The sequence below is a fragment of the Oncorhynchus clarkii genome, chromosome 8, assembly GCF_045791955.1.
Source record: "Oncorhynchus clarkii lewisi isolate Uvic-CL-2024 chromosome 8, UVic_Ocla_1.0, whole genome shotgun sequence".
In the NCBI taxonomy this organism is placed as follows: Eukaryota; Metazoa; Chordata; class Actinopteri; order Salmoniformes; family Salmonidae; genus Oncorhynchus; species Oncorhynchus clarkii.
This window is the reverse complement of record NC_092154.1, coordinates 40,795,929-40,823,477: the sequence shown is the minus strand read 5'-3', so window position 1 is coordinate 40,823,477 and position 27,549 is coordinate 40,795,929. Positions and strand designations below refer to the sequence as shown.

Here is a 27,549-nt window from a genome sequence, read left to right as displayed (position 1 = left end):
TTTTTTTAATGCCAGTGGCAGGTCATTGGTAAAAATAGAAAAGAGTAGAGGGCCTAGAGAGCTTCCCTGCAGTACAGCAGACTTTACATGTTTGACATTAGATAATCTTCCATTAAAGAAAACCTTTTGAGTTATATTATATAGATAACAGGTTTATGGTCAATAATGTCAAAGGCTGCACTGAAATCTAACAGTATAGCTCCCACAATCTTCTTATTATCAATTTATTTCAACCAATCATCAGTCATTTGTGTCAGTGCAGTACATGTTGAGTGCCCCCAGCTTGCTAGCTACTTTGAGTCACAAATGAGAGAACACCTCTTTCTGAAAATTTTTCTCACCCTAGCAGGTAATCAAGTAACTTTAACTGTGTTACTGGCAACAATTACTGGTAACAATTACTTACACCTGTCATAACAACCGAGTTTAGGGCATTTGTAAGTTCCTCAACTATTCTGTGCTCTGGCACTCTCAAACCAGAGTGCTCCGAAATCACGAACAAACAATTAAGATGAAATGTTCAACCCTGTTACTTTATTTGGCACTTTATAGGCAGTTACTCTAGTATTTTTTTAAGTTAACATCTTGAGATGGGAATTGTATTTTTACGAAGTTGAACATGTGATATTCATGACAGAATGTTAAAATTAGGTGAAAGCAAAAGCTTTTTTTGACCAAGTTACACTTTGACCCGAGTGTGTGTGTGTGTGTGTGTGTGTGTGTGTGGACCCTACCCCAGAGGCCAGCGGAGGGTGTGTATGTTATATTTTGAAATGCCTTAATCATAAGAGTTGGGTGAGCTTACACTGTCTCAGTCTCACAAGCTGTCTCTGAGCAGTGCTCTTAACCCAATACACACACACACACACATATATATATATATATACACACACACAAACACACACACCCTAACACCTCCTGTTCAGTATGGTCCAGACGTACTGTATAGGCGATGTTCGTGATTAAATAGACTGTTGTTTATAGGAACATACAGAGGGGTCTCTTTCTCCTTCTTCCTGACCCAGGCCTCTCCGAGCCACTAGAACAAGTCAGCAATGGCCGAGGAGAATGAGAACATTTTGGTTTGGAATTCACTCACTCTTTATCCAAATTGCCTACTTTTGCTCTCTCTCACTTAGTCAATTTCATGTCAAATCAGTAGTCTTTAGTTTGGCTGCCAACCATTTAGGATAAACACCCAGTAAAATAGCAGCAATGCCACTCAACTGTGACGGGAACACCAGTAAAAAGAGAAAGAAGGGAGAGAAAAAAAGAGTAAGAAGAAGAGTGTGTGAGGATTCCCACTGTGACCGAGGACACACACTAACACACGAACACGTCTAATTGAACACAGTTAATAAAAACATGACACACTAGAGTAGACCCCGCATGACCGTCACACAGGGCTGAGTATCAACACACACACACACACATGACCGTTTGCTGATTAGACTGACGTAATCTGTTTTGAACGCACACACACTTACACATTTTGTATGTTGTAGGCTACACCCAACTGATTCTGACGTTGACAATAAGCTTGACCAACACACATATACGCACTCACACACATTAGCACAATCGTTACATGCCCACTCTCAGCAATGGGGGCACAGACACATTCTCACTGTCAGGGACAGCTACATACACAAGCACACAGTAGACCAGGAGTTCTCGAACTAATTTTGGCCCGTGGCCCGATTTTGATATGGAAAAATGTGACCCCACCGTGTAAAAGACAGTGGCTTGCAAAAGTATTCATCCCCCTTGGTATTTTTCCTATTTTGTTGCCTTACAACCTGGAATTAAAATAGAGTTTTTGGGGGGTTTGTATCATTTGATTTACACAACATGCCTACTACTTTGAAGACGCAAAATAATTTTTCTTGTGAAACAAACAAGAAATAACACAAAAAAAATCAAAACTTGAGCGTGCATAACCAGCCACCTTTTGCAGCAATTACAGCTATAAGTCTCTTGAGGTATGTCTATATAAGCTTGGCGCATCTAGCCAATGGGATTTTTGCCCATTTACAATGCAAAACTGCTCCAGCTCCTTCAAATTGGATGGGTTCTTCTGGTGGTATGGTCTTCACTTGGATTGATTGGATTGAGGTCTTCGCTTTGACTATTCCAAGATATTTACATGTTTCCCCTTAAACCACTGGAGTGTTGCTTTAGCAGTATGCTTAGGGTCATTGTCCTGCTGGAAGGTGAACCTCCGTCCCAGTCTCAAATCTCTGGTTTCTCTCAAGAATTTCCCTTAGCCATCCATCATTTCTTCAATTCTGACCGTTTCCCAGTCCCTGCCGATGAAAAACATCCCCCAGCATGATGCTGCCACCACCATGCTTCACTGTGGGGATGGTGTTCTCGGGGTGATGAGAAAGTGTTAGGTTTGCGCAAGACATAGCGTTTTCCTTGATTGCCAATAAGCTACATTTTAGTCTCATCTGAACTGAGTACTTTCTTCCATATGTTGGTGCAGTCTCCCACATGCCTTTTGGCAAACACCAAATGTGTTTGCTTGTTTCTTTCTATAAGCAATGGCTTTTTTTCTGGCCACTCTTCCGTAAAGCCCAGCTCTGTGGAGTGTACAGCTTAAAGTGGTCCTATGGACAGATACTCCAATCTCCTCTGTGGAGCTTTGCAGCTCCTTCAGGGTTATCTTTGGTCTCTTTGTTGCCTCTGATTAATGCCCTCCTTGCCTGGTCGATGAGTTTTGGTGGGTGGCCCTCTCTTGGCAGGTTTGTTGTGGTGCCATATTCTTTCCATTTTTTAATAATGCATTTAATGGTGCTCTGTGGGATGTTCACAGTTTCTGATGTTTTTTTATAAGCCAACCCTGATCTGTACTTTTCCACAACTTTGTCCCTGACCTGTTTGGAGAGCTCCTTGGTCTTCATGTTTCTGCTTGCTTGATGGTGCCCCTTGCTTAGTAGTGTTGCAGACTCTGGGGTCTTTCAGAACAGGTGTATATAAAAACTGAGGTCATGTGACAGATCATGTAACACTTAGATTGCACACAGGTGTACTTTATTTAACTAATTATGTGACCTCTGAAGGTAATTGGTTGCACTAGATCTTATTTAGTGACTTCATAGCAAAGTGGGTGAATACATATGCACCACTTTTACGTTTACATTTTTATTTTATTTTTTAAACAAGTTATTTTTTGATTTCACTTCATCAATTTGGACTATTTTTTGTATGTCCATTAATTTAACCTGTCTAGGACCCCCCCCAACATTCTGCTGAAAAGGCAGCGCGGGAAATTCAAAAATATTTTAACTTTCACACATTAACAAGTCCAATACAGCAAATGAAAGATAAACATCTTGTTAATCTACCCATCGTGTCCAATTTTATAAAATGTTTTACACCGAAAACACAACATATATGTTACGAATCCCTTTTGGCCCGACAGTCTAGGGGGGATGGTAATGAGACCCGTAACATAACTCATGTAAATTATAATTGTGACAAAGTAAAAGTGTGAACGTAATAACCAGGACAACTGAAAACTACCGTCAAACTAAAGGTTTATTTGATAAACACACGGTAATGGGGGGGAGCAGGAAAAGGGGCTGAGCTGGACCCAAGGAAAGAAACAAATATGCAAAAACACCCCTAAGCTAGACTAGCCTACTTTAACAACAGCTAACTAACTAACCAAAAATACAGTGGGTGGTCCGCCCAGTTCTAACTAGTGTTTTTAACAAAGTTTACCTACGGGTAGTGTATGCCCATGGGCGACTTGTCTTGGTTTCCCCTTTTCCCACCAGCAAACACCATAAGCAAAAACAATACTCACAGGAGATGACAAAGTGATTTGGAGGTGCTCAAACAAAAGAGAGGTTTAAGACACAACGAGAGAGTGAAACACAGAGATCTACATTCATGGCATTTACTAAGAGATTGAGCTACTGAAATCTATGAAGAACAGAGATCTACAAACATGGCATTTACAAAGAGATTGAGCTGTAGAGCAAACAAATGATGGGGGTTTTTAAGCCATGGGGAAGGAACTGTGATAGGGTAGGAAACAGGAGGAGGTGTGTCTTCTGATTGATGATTGATTGTTGACTGATTGGGGAGTGATGATGTTCACCTGTGAGGGGAGACAGAGAGAAAAGAAACACACAGGATACACACACACAGGATAATGGTATCCGTAACACTCCCACCCTTAAAAGAGCAACCCTAGGGGGGATTGCGATCACAGTATTCCAATGAATACTCACAATAACAACAAAGTCAACCTTGCAAAACATACAAAAATCATCATTTACACACGAGACAAAGCATCTGCCAACACATTATCTGAACCCTTTTTGTGGCGGATCTCCAAATTATAATTTTGTACAATCAGCGCCCAACGCATAAGGCGCTGGTTCTGGTTGTACATTCGGTGGAGAAAAACTAAGGGGTTATGGTCAGTATACACAATCACTGGTAGGGCACTGGAACCAATGTATACTTCAAAGTATTGCAGAGCCAACAACAAAGCAAGAGCTTCTTGTTCTATTGTCGCATAGTTTGACATTTATTAAATTTACGGGAAAAATAACAAACAGGATGATCTACTCCACTCTGGTCCTGCTGCAGTAGAACAGCACCAGCACCTCTGGCACTAGCATCTACCTCAAGCTTGAACGGTTGTTCAAAATCCGGAGCAGCAAGTACAGGGGTACTACATAAGAGTGCTTTCGCAGATTCAAAAGCGCTCTTACATTCAGGGGACCACACAAATTGTCTAGCCGGACTAAGCAAATCGGTCAATGGAGCAACTACCGCAGAGAAATTTTTACAGAAGCTACGGTAGTAGCCAACCATCCCTAAAAAGCGGCGTAGCTCTCGTCTAGTGGTAGGTGCAGGGAATGCAGTTATAGCCAAGACCTTGGCATCAACAGGGCGCACCTGTCCATGGCCAAACTCTTTACCGAGATAGGTAACAGTAGCCTTCCCAAACTCGCACTTTGCTAAGTTCAGGGTTAGAGAAGCAGCTGCCAACCGTTCACATACTACCCTTAGCGAGTCAACATGATCTGACCACTCAGACGAATAAATCACTAGGTCATCAAGGTATGCACTACAATTAGGAACGTGCACTAACACACTGGAACCACAGTATGTATCGTCAGATAAGGGCAACACATCAGACAATATAAACGACTGCGCCGCACCAGTATCTCTAAGGATTTTAACCGGACGCTGAGACGCTTCGTCATTCGTTAGGGACACAAACCCCTCGGAAATGAATGGTTCATAACTGCGGTCGGGGACTGAGACTTTCAAACTGCAGTTACCCTGAGGCACCTGTTTTGTTGCAGACCTCACAACCGTACGAATTAGAGCAACACCTGTTGGTGGCTTGGCACCAAGAGGCATCCCTTGTTTGCGTTTAAGCAGGAAGCAATCATTAATCATATGTCCCACTTTATGACAATAGAAACAGGAACGCTCAGTCTTCTGGCGTGCTTGATATACTACTGCTGGTCGACTAGGGCTAAAGGTAGGAAACTCAGTGGTTCTACTCTCAGTTTGAGCCGAAAACACACTCTTGTGCGTCAACACAAACTCGTCTGCCAACACAGACGCTTCTGCCAGGGAGGATACTTTCTGTTCGTTTAGGTAAACTACAATGCGTTCGGGTAAGCAATTTTTAAACTCTTCCAACAAGATTAACTCCCGGAGAGAGTTGAAATCAGTTACCTTACTAGCAGCATGCCATTTATCAAACAGATTTCCCTTGTCTCTAGCAAATTCCACATAAGTCTTACTAGAAGACTTTCTATGAGACCTAAATCTCTGTCGGTATGCCTCAGGCACAAGCTCATAGGCACGAAGAACAGTAGCTTTGACCACTTCATAATTCAAACTGTCCTCCAGAGGTAGCGCTGACAAAACCTCTTGGGCTTTACCAGTTAATTTACACTGAAGTAATAGGCACCATACCTCTTCAGGTCACTTCAATGCTACGGCTATACGCTCAAATACACAAAAATAGGAGTCAACCTCCGACTCTCTGAACAAAGGTACTAAGGCAATCTGCCTACTAATGTCAAACGTGTTTGAGGACACAGCTGGTGAGGACGACTCACTAACAGTGACAGCAGGAACGAAGGCTAGCCTCGCTGTCTCTGCCTCCAGTTCCATCTGGCGCATTTTAAACGTCATCTGCCTCTGTTCTCGTTCTCGTTCTTTTTCTGCCTCAATTTTACACATCTCCAACTGGAGAGTCTCTCGCCTAATTTGGGCTCTCTCTTCCACCTCTAGTTGTAACTGTACTATACGGACATCCCTCCTGGCATCACCGTTTGACAGTGGGGAGAGTGGATCAAAATGGGACAATGTGGCTGGTGTTTTAGCCTCGCCCCTTATTATCAGACACCAATGGGCTTACAGGAGCAGCAACATCCCCTACAGGGTTAGTAGACTCAGGCAGCGGTAACACAAGCACCTGCTCTTCCAACAATACATTTAACACCAGCTTTTTAACCTCCGACTTAACTACATTCTGTGGAATCGATACTGAATAATGGTCAGCCAAGGTCACTAAATCAACTCTACGACATTTGTCAAAAACCTCCCACGAAGGGTTATCCAAAAAGGACTTCAAATCAAAAGTAGCCATCTTACACTACTTCACAAGAGCCAACGAAAATAGCAAACACTAATGCTACTTCAGCTATGACGCTCAACACTGAACTATACCACTATCAACAATCTACATGAGCGGCATGGGTGTCAGTAAAGACGTATCCCGGATGAGCCCCCACTTATGTTACGAATCCCTTTTGGCCCGACAGTCTAGGGGGGATGGTAATGAGACCCGTAACATAACTCATGTAAAATATAATTGTGACAAAGTAAAAGTGTGAACGTAATAACCAGGACAACTGAAAACTACCGTCAAACTCAAGTTTTATTTGATAAACACACGGTAATGGGGGGGAGCAGGAAAAGGGGCTGAGCTGGACCCAAGGAAAGAAACAAATATGCAAAAACACCCCTAAGCTAGACTAGCCTACTTTAACAACAGCTAACTAACTAACCAAAAATACAGTGGGTGGTCCGCCCAGTTCTAACTAGTGTTTTTAACAAAGTTTACCTACGGGTAGTGTATGCCCATGGGCGACTTGTCTTGGTTTCCCCTTTTCCCACCAGCAAACACCATAAGCAAAAACAATACTCACAAGAGATGACAAAGTGATTTGGAGGTGCTCAAACAAAAGAGAGGTTTAAGACACAACGAGAGAGTGAAACACAGAGATCTACATACATGGCATTTATTAAGAGATTGAGCTACTGAAATCTATGAAGAACAGAGATCTACAAACATGGCATTTACAAAGAGATTGAGCTGTAGAGCAAACAAATGATGGGGGTTTTTAAACCATGGGGAAGGAACTGTGATAGGGTAGGAAACAGGAGGAGGTGTGTCTTCTGATTGATGATTGATTGTTGACTGATTGGGGAGTGATGATGTTCACCTGTGAGGGGAGACAGAGAGAAAATAAACACACACAGGATACACACACACAGGATAATGGTATCCGTAACAATATATTTACGTTAGATCACCTCCAAATCCAAAAAAACACAGCCATTTTTCCCAGCCAAAGATACTCACAAAAGCAGAAATAGAGATAAAATGAATCACTAACCTTTGATAATCTTCATCAGATGACACTCATAGGACATCATGTTACACAATACATTTATGTTTTGGTCGATAATGTGCATATTTATTGCCACAAATCTCGGTTTACATTGGCGCCACGTTCAGAAATGCCTCCAAAATATCCGGAGTAATTACAGAGCCACGTCATATAACATATAAACTTTGATGAAAGATACATGTTTTACATATGATTAAAGATACACTTGCAACTGCTGTGTCAGATTTTTTTTAAACTTTACGGAAAAAGCATACCATGCAATAATCTGAGATGGCGCTCAAAAGTACACAACATTTCTCCGCCATGTTGGAGTCAACAGAAATACGACATTACATCATAAATATTCCCATACCTTTGATGATCTTTCATCAGAATGCAGTGCCAGGAATCCTAGTTCCGCAATAAATCGTTGTTTTGCTCGATAATGTCCATTACTAGTGTCCAATTAGCTACTTTTGCTAGCACATTTAGTTCACATGTCCAAATGCTGGCGCCAGTCCAGGCGAACTCAGACGAAAACTTCAAAAAGTTATATTCCAGGTCGAATAAACTGGTCAAATTAAGTAGAGAATCAATCTTTAGGATGTTGTTATCATATATATCCAATAATGTTCCAACCGGAGCATTCGTTTTTGTCTACAGAGTAATGGAACGCATGGCGATATCATGAGAAATGCGCCTGACCAGGAACTGGCATTCTGACAGACCACTGACTCATATAGCTGTCATCCGGCCCCACATCACACTAGAGGCTTCATTCCACGTTCTACTGACTGTTGACATCTAGTGGAAGGCGTAGGAAGTGCGAACAGATCCATATCTTACTGGGATGTGAATAGGCGATGAGTTGAAAATCAACCAGCCCCAGAATTTCCACTTCCTGTTTGGAAGTCTGCCTGCCATATGAGTTCTGTTATACTCACAGACATAATTCAAACAGTTTTAGAAACTTCAGAGTGTTTTCTATCCAATAGTAATAATAATATGCATATATTAGCATCTAGGACAGGCGGTTCACTATGGGCACGCAATTCATCCAAAGTGAAAATGTTGCCCCCTATCCCTACAAAGTTAATCCAAATAAAATCCATTTAAATTGCAGGTTGTAATGCAACAAAATATGAATAACACCAAGGGGATGAATATTTTTGCAAGGCACTGTAGTTAACTGCCAATGTTAACTTTTTTATTGGGGCTATGACAGTCTATTACAAATCAGTCTGACAGTACTTTTGACATTATTTTGATCTGAAGACAGTATTGTTTGAAGTAATTGAAATGCATCAGAATGTTATTGGGAAGTTTGGAAGAACATCAGGTTGGCAGGGTAGAGCGTTGGACTAGTAACCGGAAGGTTGCAAGTTCAAACCCCCCAGCTGACAAGGTACAAATCTGTCGTTCTGCCCCTGAACAAGGCAGTTAATCCACTGTTCCTAGGCCGTCATTGAAAATAAGAATTTGTTCTTAACTGACTTGCCTAATTAAATAAAGATAAAATAAAAATCAGGCAATCATTCTTTATGATCATCATTGAACATCATTATTGAAAGCCAGTCTGATTTAGTGCCTGGTCTTGTCCACTCTTTTCTGATGAGTCCTATGCGGCTTGTGGCCATTGTAGAGGGAAACAAGAGTCTTATCTTTCAGTGATGGGGTCCTAATATTTTGTAGCTTAAACCATTCAAATGATAGAGACACATTTGTAGGAAGACACATTTGTAGGAAGACAACAGAAACTGCTCTGTATATACAATCGCATCTAGCGACTACCGGAGGTCTATGAACCAAGCTCAATTTATTTATTTCAGAGTTTCTCTCGCGACCCCATTTTCAAATCAGGACCCCTAGTTTGGAAAACGCTGCAGTGGATAGACACAAGCAAAGCCTTGTTGAGCCAGCCGGTCACGTAAGTGTGATTTTTGGCACTGACTTGGCCTTCTCCGTTCCACTACTCCACACACCAGCAGGCCCATTCCACACTTCATGTCTAAGGATATTAAAAACAACATGCTGATTATACTCATTCATATTTGATTCCCCCATACTGACAGATTTATGTGTTGGAGCCTCTTTAACCTCTTGGAACTCCCCATACCGGATCCGGTATCAGGAATACAGACTCAAGCTCATTACCATAACGCAACGTTAACTATTCATGAAAATCGCAAATGAAATGAAATAAATATGCCATCTCGCAAGCTTAGCCTTTTGTAAACAAAACTGTCATCTCAGATTTTCAAAATATGCTTCTCAACCATAGGAAAACAATAATTTGTGTAACAGTAGCTAGCAAACAAAGGATTTAGCGTTAGCATTAGCGTTAGCATCCAGCACGCAACATTTCAACAAAAACATAAAAGCCTTCAAATAAAATCATTTACCTTTGAAGAACTTCTGATGTTTTCAATGAGGATACTCTCAGTTGGATAGCAGATGCTCAGTTTTTCCAAAAAGATTCTTTGTGTATTAGAAATAGCTCCGTTTTATACATCACATTTGGCTACCAAAAAAAACCCGAAAATTCAGTCCTCAAAACGCGAACTTTTTTCCAAATTAACTCCATAATATCGACTGAAAACATGGCAAACGCTGTTTAGAATCAATCATCAAGGTGTTTTTCACATATCTCTTCATTGATACATCGTTCTTGGACACATGCTTTCTCCCCTGAATCAAATGGTAAAGTGGAAGCAGCTGGCAATTGCGCACCGAATTCGACGCAGGACACCAGGCGGACACTTGGAAAATGTAGTCTCTTATGGTCAATCTTCCAATGATATGCCTACAAATACGTCACAATGCTGCTAAGACCTTGGGCGAACGACAGAAAGTGTAGGCTCATTCCTTGCGCAATCACAGCCATATAAGGAGACAATGGAAAACAGAGCTTCAGAAATTCTGCTAATTCCTGGGTGATGCATCATCTTGGTTTCGCCTGTAGAATGAGTTCTGGGGTACTTACAGACAAAATCTTTGCAGATTCTGAAACTTCAGAGTGTTTTCTTTCCAAAACGGTCAAGAATATGCATAGTCGAGCATCTTTTCGTGACAAAATATCGCGCTTAAAACGGGAACGTTTTTTATCCAAAAATGAAATAGCGCCCCCAGAGATCCAACAGGTTAACTACAGGGTGCCATCCCATTGGACCAGACCTAGGTGTCACAGGTTTTAGGTTTCTGTAGAAATGGATTGGCCTGGTCATTGATCGGTTCAGTTGTCATTCAGGACCCCGGGATGCCCAGTAGGGTTGCCAGTTGTCGACCAGTTTGGATTCTGTGTGAGGATTGCCAAGTAATGAGATTGATGGAAAATCCAATTTTCAAGAGGCCCGACGGAGCTCCAGGAGGCAGTGCCTTTTGGCATCGGCCATTTATTCTTGTGTTTCAGCAGCAGCCTTAGCAACCTTATCCTGACCTGTAGAATAGGGATTTGGCTCCTCTTGTGTACAGTCCAGAGGAATGGCATTACATATTGACAATGGCATTACATATTAGACTGACTTAACTTAATATTGTGTGTCAATATTTTGCTTCTTGTACCTTTCTTTCTTTCTTTCTTTCTTTCTTTCTTTCTTTCTTTCTTTCTTTCTTTCTTTCTTTCTTTCTTTCTTTCTTTCTTTCTTTCTTTCTTTCTTTCTTTCTTTCTTTCTTATTTATTAACCTGGCAGAATAAACGAAGCCAAGCTGTGTGTCTAAACTGTTGAGACACACCCCAAGTGTATGTGCAATATTTTACCTTTACTTTAACAGGGAGTCCCACTGAGATCAAGGACTCTTTTGCAAGGGAGCCTTTGTCTCGAAAACCCAACCCTAGGCAAAACAGTGACTAGGATCTGGTTTCAATGATGGAGTCTTTTGGCATAGAAGACCTGCGTCACTACTTTATCTGCTTAATAACGGAGTAGGATGGATTTTTTGTTGTTGTCTGTTTTTAGTTTTTTTCTCACAAAATTGTTAAGGCAGGTTAGAGGGGTTTGAGGAGTGTAAGCTGATCCTAGGTCTGTGCTTAAGGGCAATTTTTACGAGGAAGAGAAGCGAAGACAATGATAACGTACATCTGGAGTGACTATGACAGTGATTCAATGGTTCACAATGGTGATCTTTCACTTCTTTCACCAGGAGCCTGAGCTCACTGTGACTGCAGAAAGTTCAGTTTTTCTTCTGTGTACTGCTGTATATGCCTGCTTTCCTTGTTCATAATCATCAGAGTGCATTGTTTTATGCTGCATGTGGAGCTGAGACTCAACCTCATGATTCAATAATTGGCATAATTAGAACACCCAATGAATAATGGAGGTTACTAATGTTACTAGTTCTCTGGAGATTACTAATGCTCTTGCTGGGTATGGCATGGACCAATGCAATAACATTGTAATAACGCTGTAATAACACACTGGGTCATTATGATCCATTACTGCATTATCCTTTCAGTGTTAGGAAGGGAAAGCTTCAGGCTGTTAACTGTTATTGCTGTTTAAGTTTTGATGAACGATGACGGACAGAACTCATAAAACTCTGTGTGGAATTGTGTGACGGACTAAATAGCCTAGCCATAGCCTCTTCTAAATAACCTACTGTTTTCAAACTTGACAGTGAATGAATACATACATTACCATAATTGTTGAAAGTTAGAAAATGTGAAGTCATTTCAGCAGTGTATTCCCCATAGTTGAAAAGGAGAGCTCGACTCTTCGGGTTTAGAGTGGCTCTCTTCAGCCAAGGAATGCCGGCAAAGTTTTCTTTGGGGTGATGAGAGTATTAGGTGTGGTATTTCACGACTGCCAGATTGAAAACTCTCAGCACAACCCTTTCCAACTGTCCAAAACAGGCCACCAGAAAAAACTCTGCTTCCTCAACACATGAAGAAGCAGGCAAATATTTTGTCCAAGTCAACAATCAGCATTAACCCCAAGAAAATGCTGATTTATTGAGAGTGTTGCAATTTGAAAACTCCCCTACAGCACCCTCAAGTCTTTTTACCACATCATTTAGGCTTTGGACCTCCTTCATTCTGGAAAGAACTGAACAGCAGTATATAAAACAAATGTTTTATGAAGTAAAAAATTAGGTGGGTTTCACTTGTCTGCAAAATCATCAAATATGTAGCCTGTTTTATAGTATGTTTTTTTTCTTATTTTCTTAATACTAACTCTTTGTAGACAGTCTGTGTTGAGGCCCATATGGAGGTGTGGGTACTGGGTAGAGTTTTGCCCCCAGACTGTGTGCTGTTGTCTAGGGTTGCCAGGGCACTGACGACGGCTGGTTGTGGTGGCTTTAATGGCAGTGGTAGTGGATTAGAGGGTGGGTGACAACAGGCCTGCGGTTAAAGGGTGGGACCTGGCTGGCTGTGCCATCATCAGTCATAGCCTTTGGGAAACAGCCAGGGGTCTGCTGCTTTACTGAAAGGCTTTGACTGGCTTTCTAGAAAAGCCTGCTTGTTGACATGATCTTTGAACATTCAATGTATTGACTATTTTACATAAACAAGTTATTTTGTCTTTTAGATAAATCCCATTATCATATTAATGATCACTCTGCTTCCCAAAGCCCTTGTGAAGAACTAACTGAACCTATTTGGGAAGTTTGGTTTGTTGACTTTGGCTGGTGTTTAAATGCTCCACATTCCTCTGTTTATGGCCATGAAATGCCCACAACATGTTGAGCTGCTGTATCCTCTCCATAGAATGCCACAAAGCCTAGGCCTGTCATCAAACACTTGGCTCATGTCAAAGCATTCATCATAGCCAAGTCACTGATGCCCGTTTTGATGACAATTTAAACCTTTTCATTCTGGATGTTTCTCCATGGGTGGAGTATAGAAGGGGGTGGGGGTCGAGCTAGGCTATTTCGTAATGGTCTCGAAATAGAGGCCGACCGATTTATGATTTTTCAACGCCGATACCGATTATTGGAGGAACAAAAAAAAGCAGATACCGATTAATCGGACGATTTTATATATATATATATTTGTAATAAATGACAATTAATTGGGCATTTTTTTTAATATATATTTTTAATAAATTACAATTACAACAATACTGAATGAACAATGAACACTTTTATTTGAACTTAATATAATACATAAATAAAATCAATTTAGTCTCAAATAAATAATGAAACATGTTAGATTTGGTTTAAATAATGCAAAAAGACAGTGTTGGAGAAGAAAGTTAAAGTGCAATATGGCCATGTAAAAAAGCTGATATTTAAGTTCCTTGCTCAGAACATGAGAACATATGAAAGCTGGTGGTTGCTTTTAACATGAGTCTTATAGTCCCAGTTAAGACGTTTTAGGTTGTAGTTATTATAGGAATTATAGGACTATTTCTCTCTATACCATTTGTATTTCATATACCTTTGACTATTGGATGTTCTTATAGACACTTTAGTTTTGCCAGCCTAATCTCGGGAGTTGATAATCATTGAAGTCATCTCAGCATTGCTAAGAGCTGCTGTTAGAATTAATGCTTACGAGTCTGCTGCTACCTACCCCCCCTAAGTCCGAATGCTCTATCAAATCATATACTTAATTATAATAAACACACAGAAATACAAGCCTTTGGTCATTATTAAAAAAAGTTTTATTTAAAAAATTAAAAAACAAAGCCTCTCCCCTATTTGACCTAGATAGTTTGTGTGTATGTATTGATATGTAGGCCACGTGTGCCTTTTCTAAATTGATGTAGTTCTGTCCTTGAGCTGTTCTTGTCTATTAATGTAATGTCATAATATTATGTCATATTTCATGTTTTGTGTGGACCCCAGGAAGTGTAGTTACTGCTTTCACAACAGCTAATGGGGATCCTAATAAAATACCAAATACAAGAGCGTGAAGCGTGAGCTCTGAACGCTCCGAGAGTGAAACTCTCTGAATTACGAATTGACAATCTGACAACCTTCTGAATTTACGAACGTCCAGAGCACACTCTGAGCATACTCTGACACTCTAGAGTGAATTTATGAATGCACCCCAAATCAGCCATAAATCCCCTTGTGACAGGGGGAATAGAAGCAATGCTGTTTGCAACATGGAGTGGCAATTGGATGCAAGCCTCACAATTTTGTTGAAACATTTCTAGCCTGTCTATCTATGGGTAACAGGGTTGAAGTGTTATGCTCGATCCTCTAAGTTTTCCACCACAAAAAAAAAAAAAATTGCCAAAGAGTGTAGAACCAGATCGATCACCTGCTTTTACACTATGATTTGACTATTAGATGTTCAATGTCAAAAATATACAGTTGAAGTCAGTTTACATACACTTAAGTTGGAGTCATTAAAACTCATTTTTCAACCACTCCACAAATGTATTGTTAATAAACTATAGTTTTGGCAAGTCGGTTAGGACATCTACTTTGTGCATGACACAAGTCATTTTTCCAACAATTGTTTACAGACAGATTATTTCACTTCTAATTCACTGTATCCAAATTCCAGTGGGTCAGAAGGTTACATACACTAAGTTGACTGTGACTTTAAACTTTTGGTGCGAAAAGTGCAAATCCATTGCAGAACAACAGCAAAGGACGTTGTGAGAGTGCTGGAGGAAACGGGTACAAAAGTATCTATACACAGTAAAAAGAGGCCTTTATCGACATAACCTGAAAGGCCGCTCAGCAGGGAAGAAGCCACTGCTCCAAAACCGCCATAAAAAGGACAGACTACGGTTTGCGACTGCACATGAGGACAAAGATCGTTATTTTTGGAGAAATGTCCTCTGGTCTGATGAAACAAAAATGTAACTGTTTGGCCATAATGATTATCATTATATTCGGAGGAAAAAGGGATGGCTTGCAAGCCGAAGAACACCATCCCACCCGTGAAGCACGGAGGTGGCAGCATCATGTTGTGGGGGTGCTTTGCTGCAAGAGGGACTGGTGCACTTCACAAAATAGATGGCCTCATGAGGATGGAAAAGTATGTCGATATATTGAAGCAACATCACAAGACATCAGTCAGGAGGAATGGGCCAAAATGCACCCAACTTATTGTGGGAGGCTTGTGGAAGGCTACCCGAAATGTTTGACCCAAGTTAAACAATTTAAAGGCAATGCTACCAAATACTAATTGAGTGTATGTAAATTTCTGACCTGTGGACTGTGAAAAGGGAACTATGAAGAGACCTCTTGTGGCATGTCTTGTGGGGTATGCGTTGGTGTCCAAGCTGTGTGCCAGTAGTTTAGACAGACAGCTCGATGCATTCAACATGCCAATACCTCTCATAAATAAAAGTAGTGATGAAGTCAATCTCTCCTCCACTTTCAGCCAGGTGAGATTGACATGCATATTATTAATATTAGCTCCCTGTATACATCCAAGGGCCAGACTGTTCTGAGCCAACTGCAATTTTCTTAAGTCCTTTTTTGTGGCATCTGACCACACGACTGAACAGCAGTCAAGGTGTGACAAAACTAGGGCCTGTAGGACCTGCCTTGTTAATAATGTTGTTAAGAAGGCAGAGCATCGCTTTATTATAGACAGACTTCTCCCCATCTTAGCTACTACTGCATCAATATGTTTTGACCATGACAGTTTACAATCTAGTGTTACTCATCTCAACTTGCTCAATATCCACATTATTTTTTACAATATTTAGTTGAGGTTTAGGGTTTAGTGAGTGTTTTGTTCCAAATGCAATGCTTTAAGTTTCAGAAATATTTAGGGCTAACTTATTCCTTGCCACCCACTCTGAAACTAACTGCAGCTCTTTGTTGAGTGTTGCAGTCATTTCAGTCGCTGTAGTAGCCTGACATGTATAGTGTTGAGTCATCCGGATACATAGAAACTCTGGCTTTACTCAAAGTCAGTGGCATGTTGTTAGTAAAAAAATTAAAAAGCAAGGGGCCTAAACAGCTACCCTGGGGAATTCCTTATTCTAACTGGATTATATTTGATAGGCTTCCATTAAAGAACACCCTCTGTGTTCTGTTAGACAAGGAACTCTTTATCCACATTATAGCAGGGGGTGTACAGCCATAACACATATGTTTTTCCAGCAGCAGACTATGATCAATAATGTCAAAAGCTGCACTGAAGTCTAACAAGACAGCCCCCACAATCGTTTTTTCATCAATCTCTCAACCAATCATCAGTCATTTGTGTAAGTGCTGTGCTTGTTGAGTGCCCTTCCCTATAAGCATGCTGAAATTCTGTTGTCAATTTGTTTACTGTAAAATAGTATTGTATCTAATTTTTTTCCAGAAGTTTACTAAGGGTTGGTAAACAGAGACTGATTGGTCAACTATTTCAGCCAATAAAGGGGGCTTTACTATTCTTGGGTAGCGGAATGACTTTAGCTTCCCTTCAGGCCTGAGGGAACCCGCTCTCTAGTAGGCTTAAATTGAAGTTGTGGCAAATAGGAGTGGCAATATCATCTGCTATTATCCTCAGTCATTTTCCATCTAGGATTGTCAGACCCTGGTGGCTTGTCATTGTTGATAGACACTAACTTTACAGAATTCAAAAGTACAATTCTTGTCTTTCATTATTTGGTCCGATATACTTGGATGTGTAGTGTCAGCGTTTGTTGATGGCATGTCATCCCTAATTTTGCTTATCTTGCCAATGAAAAAGTTATTAAAGTAGTTTGCCATATCAGTGGGCTTTGATGAATGAGCCATCTGATTCAATAAATGAAGGAATTTACAGAATTTCATTTAAGATGTCCCAAAGCTTTTTATAATAATTTATCTTTGTTTCATAGTACAGTTTTTTAGTTTAGTCACAGGATTTTTTAATTTGCAGTATGTTTGCCAATCAGTTGGGCTGCCAGACTTAATTGCCATACCTTTTGCCTCATCCCTCTCAAACATACTATTTTTCAATTCATCATCAATCCAAGGGGATTTAACAGTTTTTACAGTCATTTTCTTAATGGGTGCGTGTTTATTAGTAACTGGAATAAGTCGTTTCATAAATGTGTCCAGTGCAGCGTCTGCTTGCTCCTCACCACAGACCAGCAAATATTCTTTACATCATCAACATATGAATAAAAAGGCTGGCATGTGCCATTTACTGAAGAGAGGCTTCCGTTTGGCCACTCTACCATAAAGGCCTGACTGTCATTCTGGAAAGTTCTCCCATCTCCACAGAGGAACTCTAGAGCTCTGTCAGAGTGACCATCGGGTTCTTGGTCACCCTCCTGACCTAGGCCTTTCTCCCCCGATTGCTCAGTTTGGCCGGGCGGCCAGCTCTAGGAAGAGTCTTCGTGGTTCCAAACTTCTTCCATTTAAGAATGATGGAGGCCACTGTGTTCTTGGTGTCCTTCAAAGCTTTGCCCCAGGTGGACTCCAAACAAGTTGTAGAAACATCTCAAGGATGATCAATGGAAACAAGATACACCTGACCTCAATTTCAAGTCTAACAGCAAAGGGTCTGAATACTAATGTAAATAAGGTATTTCTGTATGTTTTATATTTGCAAAACTTCAGAAAACCTGTTTTCGCTTTGTCATTATGGGGTATAGATTGTAGATTTCTAAAATTGATTAAATAAAATCTCAGCATAAAGCTGTAACATAAAAATGTGGACAAAGTCAAGGGGTCTGCATACTTTCCGAAGGCACTGTATTTGTTAACAGAATAGTTTCACAATATTACACAGAAAAAATATATAAACGCAACATGCAACAATTTCAACGATTTTACTGAGTTACAGTTAATGTGTTGTGTGACAAAACTGCATATTTTAGAGTGGCCTTTTATTGTCCCCAGCACAAGGTGCACCTGTGTAATAATCATGCTGTTTAATCAGCATTTTGGTATTCCATACCTGTCAGGTGGATGGACTGTTTTGGCAAATGAGAAATGTTCACTAACAGGGATGTAAACAAATTTGTGCTCAAAATGAGAGGAATAAGCTTATCAGACTCACCTGGAATCCATCACCTCCCTGATTACCTTCCCTATATGTCTCTCCCTTTGGTTCCTTCCCCAGGCATTATTGTTTCTGTTTCATGTCTGTGTGCTGTTATTGTTTCTTGTTTTGTATTATGTTTACAGTTTACAATTGGCTCATTAATCCCCCTCCTCTCCCCTGTAACTATTCCCCAGGTCGTTGCTGCAAATGAGAACCTGCGGCTATGGAACCCTGACCTGTTCACCGGACGTGCTAGCTGTCCCAGACCTGCTATTTTCAACTCTCTAGAGACAGCAGGAGGGGTAGAGATACTCTGAATGATCGGCTATGAAAAGCCACCTGACATTTACTCCTGTTGCACCCTCGACAACCACTTTGATTATTATTATTTGACCCTGCTGGTCATCTATGAACATTTGAACATCTTGGCCAAGTTCTGTTATAATCTCCACCCAGCACAGGCAGAAGAGGACTGGCCACCCCTCTTAGCCTGGTTCCTCTCTAGGTTTCTTCCTAGGGAGTTTTTCCTAGCCACCGTGCTTCTACACCTGCATTGCTTGCTGTTTGGGGTTTTAGGCTGGGTTTCTGTACAACACTTTGATGAGCTGATGTAAGAAGGGCTTTATAAATACATTTGATTTGATAGAGGGTGCACAGAGGGACATGTCAAAATGCTGAAATTTGGCACTTTATCAAATCTTGATTCATTAATTTAATTTATTCAATTCTTCATGTGGTCTATATTAAAGGGTCCTTCATTTAATATAACAGGCTTTTAAAATGCAATATTGGTGCACAATTCCTAACTAACATATCAATGAGACGCCACTCTGGGAAATACATTCAGACATGTATGCACGCACAAGCCCTAGGCAAGCGCACACAAACACACACGCAAACAGACGCACTCACACAGTAATACACTCAGACACGCACATGCACGCTTGCACGCGCACCATTCTCACACACACCAACACCGTCTGACCTATAGTGAGACTATATAGCCTCGCTATTGTTATTTTACTGCTGCTCTTTAATTATTTGTTACTTTTATTAATTTTTTCCCCCTTAAAACTGCATTGTTGGTTAAGGGCTTGTAACTCTTCTTGAACTGCACTGTTTAAGTAAGCATTCCACGTTAAAATATACACCTGTTGTATTTGGCGCATGTGACAAATAACATTTGATTTGACTATAAGTTTACATGTTACTTCTTTTTTTTACACTATGATTTGACAGTATGATACAGTATGATTAAAGGTCAGTTAATATGCACTTGTGTGATATATGAGTGGTGGATGGATGGAGAGTAGCCGAATGTTTAAACACTTGCTCTTACTTTCAAACACTGGCCCAGATACGAGGCTTCTGATTCCTCTGATGCTTCACTTTCAGAACCCACATTGTTTGACATTTCTCTTCCACTGAGTGAACTGTACAGTACTTCAGCAAATTGCCCAAACTATCTTCCATAAAAATGACATCTCAATCTAAATAGCACCTCATTTTCTGCTCCAAATGACCCCCGACATACACGCACGCACACACCTTTGAATGGCAGATCTGTGGTGGCTGCTTGGCACGTTCCACAGAAATAATTGAATTAGAGAGAGATTTTGGGGCCCGGTCAGTTTGTGTGTGTGTGTGTGTGTGTGTTAATGAGAGAGAATGGAGAGGAGTGGAGGTAGGTTACCACGGCGATAAATAGAGTCACAACCTCAAACACCAACCTCCCCACTGGCCCAAACAAAACAGGGCCTGTTCCTCCTACAGTACCTCTAAGTGAGTGAGCGAGTCACGCACCCCCACACACACATACATACACACACACACACTAGCTCACTCTCAAACACACACACAATCCTACCTCGGTATGACTCAAAGAGAAACACACACAAACATACCAAACACACACACACACTCAGGACCCCGCCAGGAATTCTCACACACTCCTCGGCACAGCGCAGCCAAAAGTAACACGGGCAGCTGAAGGTAAATAAATCAGCCGGATCGCCCGACTCCCATTAAAGCCTGCTGGTCTGCACTGGAAGACAAATCACTCCATGACACTGAGGGACAAACACACAATAATGCATTATTCCCACAGAATTCCCATTTCTACCATTTATTCCAGCTTTATTATTTTCCCTCCCCTCACCTGGCTCAGTTAATCACATCTGTCACAAACCCACAGGGGGAGGGAGGGGAGGAGGGAGGGGTGAGAAAGAGGGAGCAGGAGAGAGAGAGTGAGAGAGAGAAGTAATAGGAGAGAAGAGGAAAGAAAATGAGGGAGAAGGAGACAAAAAAAGGGACAGAGAGCAAGACAAAATGGCAAACTGAGACTTTGAGATGCTGCCATCCCTTGTGTTGAGTGACCTTAAAGAACACTAGAAGAAGCTCTTACAGCAACAGCCAAAAGTGCTCCATGAACAATCTACTTGTGGAAGCACTTTCTCCACATGTCTCTGCTCTTGCTCCCCCCAAAGTGTAATATATGTAGATGGCAATTCCATGTCTTTTAGTTATTGATTTACAATAAGTGAATTGGATTTACACCCAATGACAGAATTGCGGTAACGGAATTTCATCATGGGTCCCTGATCTGTACTACGCAGAAATACATAATTACGGATATGAATGTAAATAGGTACACAAAGGCATAAATATGCAATATCCTCCTTTGCAGATTTGGGTATTTTTCTACACACTGGCTATTATTTTAATGAGCTCAGCCACCAAACAAGACCAAATTTGGTTGGTTGGGAACGGACCAAATCTGAACCACTCATAGATGTATATGTTTCACAAGTTTGGACATCAAAGTACAGCACAGTACAGTACATTATAGTGTACTGAACTAAAGTGTGGTCTACTGTGTACTGTACTGAACTATACTCTACTTTATTTAATGTACTGTACACTACTCGACCCAACTGTGGTTTGTGACTACTATGATTTCCATTGTAGCCAATTCAATTCAATTTAAGAAATGTTGTTACCGATTGTTTTTGGAAATTCTGTTACTGATTTGGCAACAGAATTTTGTGATTTAATCACTTAATAATTTATGAACAAAATTGATATCAGTAAAAACACTAACTAAATTGATAGATATACCTTTACTTTCATTATCCTCCCCCAATAGAGAAAAAAAATGGACAATATCTTAAAGATATGTGGGTTTCAAGGCACAAGGAAATGTGTATTAAACTTACAGAAGGAAGAAAAAATTATCCTAAATGATATGTATGTGTTGATATCAGTTGGCAGGGGTCTTTTACTTCAACATGAAGATGTATTTCTTAGAAAACATCTACAAGAAAAAGTCTTCCAAGACCTCTTTTTCATCTGTTTTGACAAGAAATCAAAGCATTTGCTTATTCCAAATTTGTTGAATGGAAAATGGTTGAAATAGTTATATATGCCTTAATTTCTCAAAAATATAGCTTAGCTTTCATTTGACATTCTCTTATGAACTTCACATGTTGGTGCTCATGGGTCCTTTTACATGGAAATGACCTAGAACAAATGATAGATTCCCAGATTCCCCAGTAAGTGATTAATCATTACCCCAATGCATCAGCGGTGTAGTTATGTAACCATTACATAATGTTCCCCCAACCCCTGGAAGCCCCTTATAGTAGCCCATTGTTTGACAGGCCCAGAGATAGGACTGACTACACAGATGCCTGGGCTCTCTTCAGTAGGAAAATGCTCTGGACCATGACTTCATTCATCTTTCTAGCTAGGTTACCTTTCATTTCCACACTTTTGTGTGTCTGGAGATTATCGGGATGCAAGGGAAGACTGTCCTTGTATAACTGTTTTCGTGTGGCCATCTGTTTTTGAGTGTGTTGAAGTCAGTGTGTTTGTGCGTGTGAAGGAAAATCAATCTGACCCAGAGGGATTAGTGCCTGTGTGGTGAGTGACTCTGGTTCTGTTCCAGATGTGTATCAGTTCATCCAAACCAATAGAACAGAACACAAGTGTAGTACAGAACAAATCCATACACATATGAATGCAGCACACACACACACACACACACACACACACACACATACACACAACTGTGCTGTGTGTGACCTGCTGATATGAAGTCCCCTCAGGACTTGAAGCTGGTGTTGTACACACACAAAAAATGAGGGTTCATTTGGAAGGGTGATGTATTTTATGTGGAACCATAATGACTCAAAGAACCCTATGAGTTCTTCAATGGTTATTTGCAGTTCACAAAACGGTTCTTTGTTCTTTTAGTGATCATTCAAATCTAGGACAGGTGGCTCATTAGAATATTTTATGGCGTGGTTTGCACACAGCTCTTTTTGTGCAACCTTGAGTGAGAGTTTCATTCCAGCTTATCTAATGTGTTGTGTTATGCCATTATATACTGTATGACTATACTGTGTCTTGTGAAAGTCTTGCGTATGGCCTCGTGACAATTGAGAACAGTTGACTAAATCAGTCAGTGGTTCTCAATTCTCTCATCTGGGACCCCAAGCTGTTCCAGAGTTAGCTCACTTGATTCAACTTGTCAATGAACACAATAACACCTATGGAATTTGAACAATATAATATGGCTGACCAGAATAGAAAACCCTGTATAGAACCATTCTCCATAAAGGTTCCATGAAGAATCATAAAAAATGGTTCTATATAGCCCCAAAAATGGTTGAAACCATAGCTAAACCTTTTTTTGTGCTATATGGAAGAAAAACATTATGGTTCTTTATAGAACCTTATGGAAAGGTTATTTATAGCACCATACAGGTTCCATTTAGAACCTTATCAGCATGGTTCTTTGTTTAACCTTCAAAAAAGTGTTCTATAGCCTATGGCACCAAAAAGGGTTCTGCTACGGTTACAATCCAAAGAACCCCTATCTGGTACTATTTATTTCCGAGATCTATCCGCTGCCTTCGACACCGTGAACCATCAGATCTCCACCATCTCAGGGCTGGGTGTCTCGGGCTCTGCACACTCTTGGATTGTATCCTACCTGGCAGGGTGGTTGTACCAGGTGACGTGGAAAGGATATGTGTCCACATACTCTCACTACTGGTGTCCCCCTGGGCTTGGTTCAAGGCCCTCTCCTCTTCTCATACATCAAGTGACTCGGTGCTGTCATAGCCACACATGGTCTCTCCTATCATTGCTATGCGGATGACACTCAACACATTTTCTCCTTCCCCCTTCTGAAACTCAGGTGGCAACACGCATCTCTGCGTCCCTGGCAGATCTCTCAGCTTGGATCTCGGCTCAACCTCGACAAACGGAGCTGCTATTCCTCCCGGGGAAGGCCTTCCCACTCCATCACAGTTGACAATTCCAACGTGTCCCCCTCCCTGAGTGTAAAGAACCTTGGCTTAACTCTGGACAACACCCTGTTGTTCTCTGCAAACATCAAAGCAGTGACTCGATCCTGCAGGTTCATGCTCTACAACATCCGTAGAGTACGACCCTACCTAACACAGGAAGCGGAGCAGGTCCTAATCCAGGCTCTTGTCTGGACAACTGCAACTATCTCCCGTCTGGACTACTGCAACTCGTTGTCGGCTGGGCTCCCCGCTTGTGCTATTGAACCCCTGCAATTTATCCAGAACGCTGCAGCCCACCTGGTGTTCCGTCTTCCCAAGTTCACCCATGTCACCCTGCTCCTACGCACACTCCACTGGCTTCCAGTCAAAACTCGCATCCACTACAAAACCATGGCACTTGCCTACAAAACAGCAAGAGGAACTTCCCCTCCCTACCTTCAGGCTGTGCTAAAAAAAAATACATACCAACCCAAGTACTCTGTTCTGTTACCTCTGGTCTCTTGCCCTCCCACCAATACGAGAAGGCAGCTCCCGCACATCCCGGTCAAAGGCCTTCTCTGACCTGGCACCTCAATGGTGGAACCAGCTTCCCCCTGAAGGTAGGGCCGCAGTGTCCCTGTCCATCTTCTGAAAACATCTGAAACCCTACCAAGTGTATCTTAAATATTCCCACAGCAACCCCCCAGCACTTACTTTGCTGATAGGTACATTATTGAGGATAAATGTTCTCACTATGACTGAGATATGTGGTTGTCTCACCTAGCTATCTTAAGATGAATTCACTAAATATGCTGGATAATAGCATCTGCTAAATTACTCAAATGTAAATGTAGAAAAAATTGAATAAATATGCCTCAAATTTGACCATGAGAATCTGAACATTCATCTAACACTGAGCCCAACACACACGGACTATGGGTAGCCTACATACAGGATTTCAAAACGTTTCACCCTGGTCTTTTGACGCCGAATTTCATTGGAAAGAAATGAACGATGGTTGAATACTAATGATAAATCCGAAGCAGATCACGAGTGACTGATTGACGGGTTTCGAGAAGTTGCATGTGAATTACAGCGCTTCATCTGGTTCTTCCTGTCTCCGTTTTGTCACTCGCCAAAGCGTCACTTCAGAACTGCTACGTGACATGCCAGAGTGCGCATCAGACCGTTTACAGAAACACCAAGGTAACACAGTATTTATTCATCTTTACTGGGTTAGGTTACCATAACATGTCCCTCAACTGCTCAACCAAAGAATCATTGCCATTAGCTACAAATTACAATACTTTGTGTGCGCCCACAAATTAGGTGTTTCTTCATTCACCAATTGGAATCAATGTGACATTGTCGCTCAGGCATAATGCAATCGGCTTTATACTAAGAAACTATCTCACGAATTTAAAATTAGAAATGAACGACAACAAACACATTTACATTTCCTCTGTCTCTGGGTCATTAATCTAAGTGGACCCATTGGCCTCGAATCGGGCTAATATATATTGTTTTAAATTAAAAGATTATGCATAGCCAGAGGTGAGGAGTGCTAACAGTATGTATGCAACAGTAAACTTGCTGTAACACGTCCTCAAAGAGTGGTGTAGCCTGCTAAAGAGCCGAAACGACTGGAATGGTATACTTGTACACGTTGGTAACGTTGCAAAACACTAGGCTACTCAATAACCTCAGCACCACCAGAAGAGTGATTCGAAACCAAATGGAAACTGCGTAAATTCTTACCGAGATACTGTCGGATGTCCAGCAGAATTTCGGGGGGTCCTCCATTCAACTGGTAAAACAGAGACCCAAAACAGAAGAGAAAAAGAGTAGCCATACAGAAACCATAACCTCTCAGGGGAACACGCAACGGAACCGCTGAGAGAAAGCCGATTTTTTTGTTTTTCCGATCTCTAACGTGGTTTGTAGTCTGGTTGTTGTGAAGGGGACTGTTGCTGAAATTCTTCATAATCTCCTCCTCACAAAGCGCCGCCGAGGCTGGTAGTCACCCATCCACCTGTGCAACGTGAAACTTCTTGCTTTGATATCATTTCAAACGGACACCTAATTCAGAAACTTCAGGCACCCGGTGCCACCACGGGTTATTTTTTTTTCGCGCACGGTTTTCGCCTCCGGTTCGGTCCCTCTCGTCTGTTCTCGCCGGACTATTACTGCAAAGGAAAGTTGCGAGTCCATCCTTCGGCTGAGACTTTTCTGGCCAGCAGCGGTGTCAGATTACTGAACGTGGAAAAAATGTTCAGCACATAAGGTTTATTTGCAGTGAGTTTAGGTGCAAAACAGCGTCACTGTGTGTACAGCAACAGATCACATTCGGTGTGTTCTCATTCTGTTATGACCCGCTTTCATTTTACAGCAAGGGTGAAGGAGCTGGGGGGACATGTCCCCATGCCCATGTCCCCCCAACGTTAGAATCAGCCCCCACCCCCCAATAAAAAGCAACTTCACCAGAACGCTATTGACTGCTTCGTTCTCACTCTGTGTTGTTAGAAGCAGTGGGGGAGTGAGAGAAAAAGCACAGTGGGAGTGAGAGAAAAAGCACAGTGTGCAGCATCACCATCATTACTCACTCATTACTCTGGGTAAAGTTGTTTTTGGCAACAGCAAAGCATGTTTAAGTAAAAAGTATATGCATGTGAATATACGTTGACGTGTTAGAACAAATGTGAGCAACTATACGCTTTCTCCTGGCTAGTAGCTAGTTAGGGTTACATTTACAGTTGTATCATTTTTAGCTGTGTCAGGTTTTATTTAACTAGTTAATTCTGGGTAGTTCTGGTTGTGTGGAAAACTTATGGTGAATGTTTTGAGGGCAAGAATACTGGCTAGCTATAGAATGAATTGCACATTACCTGTCCTTGTCTCCATCATAGGGTCAGCAAGTTAGCAATGGATGTGCCACCAGTCAAGAAGAGAAAAAAATAGGACATAAGAGTTTTTTTCACAGGAGTGTAACTGACTTTTCACTTAAGGTCCTTGGCAACTGCCGCATACCGCCAATGGCAAACTAGCTTGCAAATTTGAGTGCTTTCAGCTTAGATGTTTGAGTGCTTTTCAACTTCATCACAGTGATTATGGGTCATGAAGGTGAGTTATATGTGTTGAGACTTTGTTTGGTGCTATCATGATCATGGCAGCAGAGTGACAGCCAATGAACAGACATAGAGAGAGAGAGAGAGAGAGAGGGAGGGAGAGAGGGCACAAACCAAAAGCTAAGATCAACAAGCTCTCACATTCTCACGTCAAAATTAGACATTCATGTTTCTCAAACGTCAAATTTCAAAGTGAGAATTGCCTCTCCAAGCCCATAGACTGATGATATGTCATAGTGTGAATCAATCTGAATGATCATACTGTATATGCTCTTTGCTGAAAGGATAACATCTTAAGTCCAAAGTGTGCATTGCATGTATGCAATACGCAGAAATCGCTCCATCATTTCCTGATAGCTAAACTTTCAATAGTTCGCCTAATTTCAGTTTAATTAACAAAACAATAATCATTGTACAATCATTGTACCATCTAAACCGCTGTGAAATATATTTTCAATAACCAGAAATGTTGTATTTTCTGCTGTTTGAAGCTGGTGCACAAAACCGAAAGTAAAAGACACAAACACTAAACTTAAGAACGGGAAGTATAGAAATAGCACACAGAACAGAATTACCGCTTCTTAGACTTG

At 41.1% G+C, this 27,549-nt stretch overlaps 1 protein-coding gene across 1 annotated transcript in view; it reads right to left on the bottom strand.

Annotated features, from left to right (window-relative positions):
• The window catches only part of LOC139415386 (uronyl 2-sulfotransferase-like), a 165,806-nt gene extending 139,784 nt beyond the window's left edge, over positions 1-26,022 (bottom strand). The window contains exon 1 of the mRNA XM_071163499.1: positions 25,593-26,022. Coding sequence (XP_071019600.1) covers positions 25,593-25,818 — 226 coding nt within the window. The 5' untranslated portion in view covers positions 25,819-26,022. The remainder of the gene's footprint in view (positions 1-25,592) is intronic.
• Positions 26,023-27,549: the final 1,527 nt, after the last annotated feature.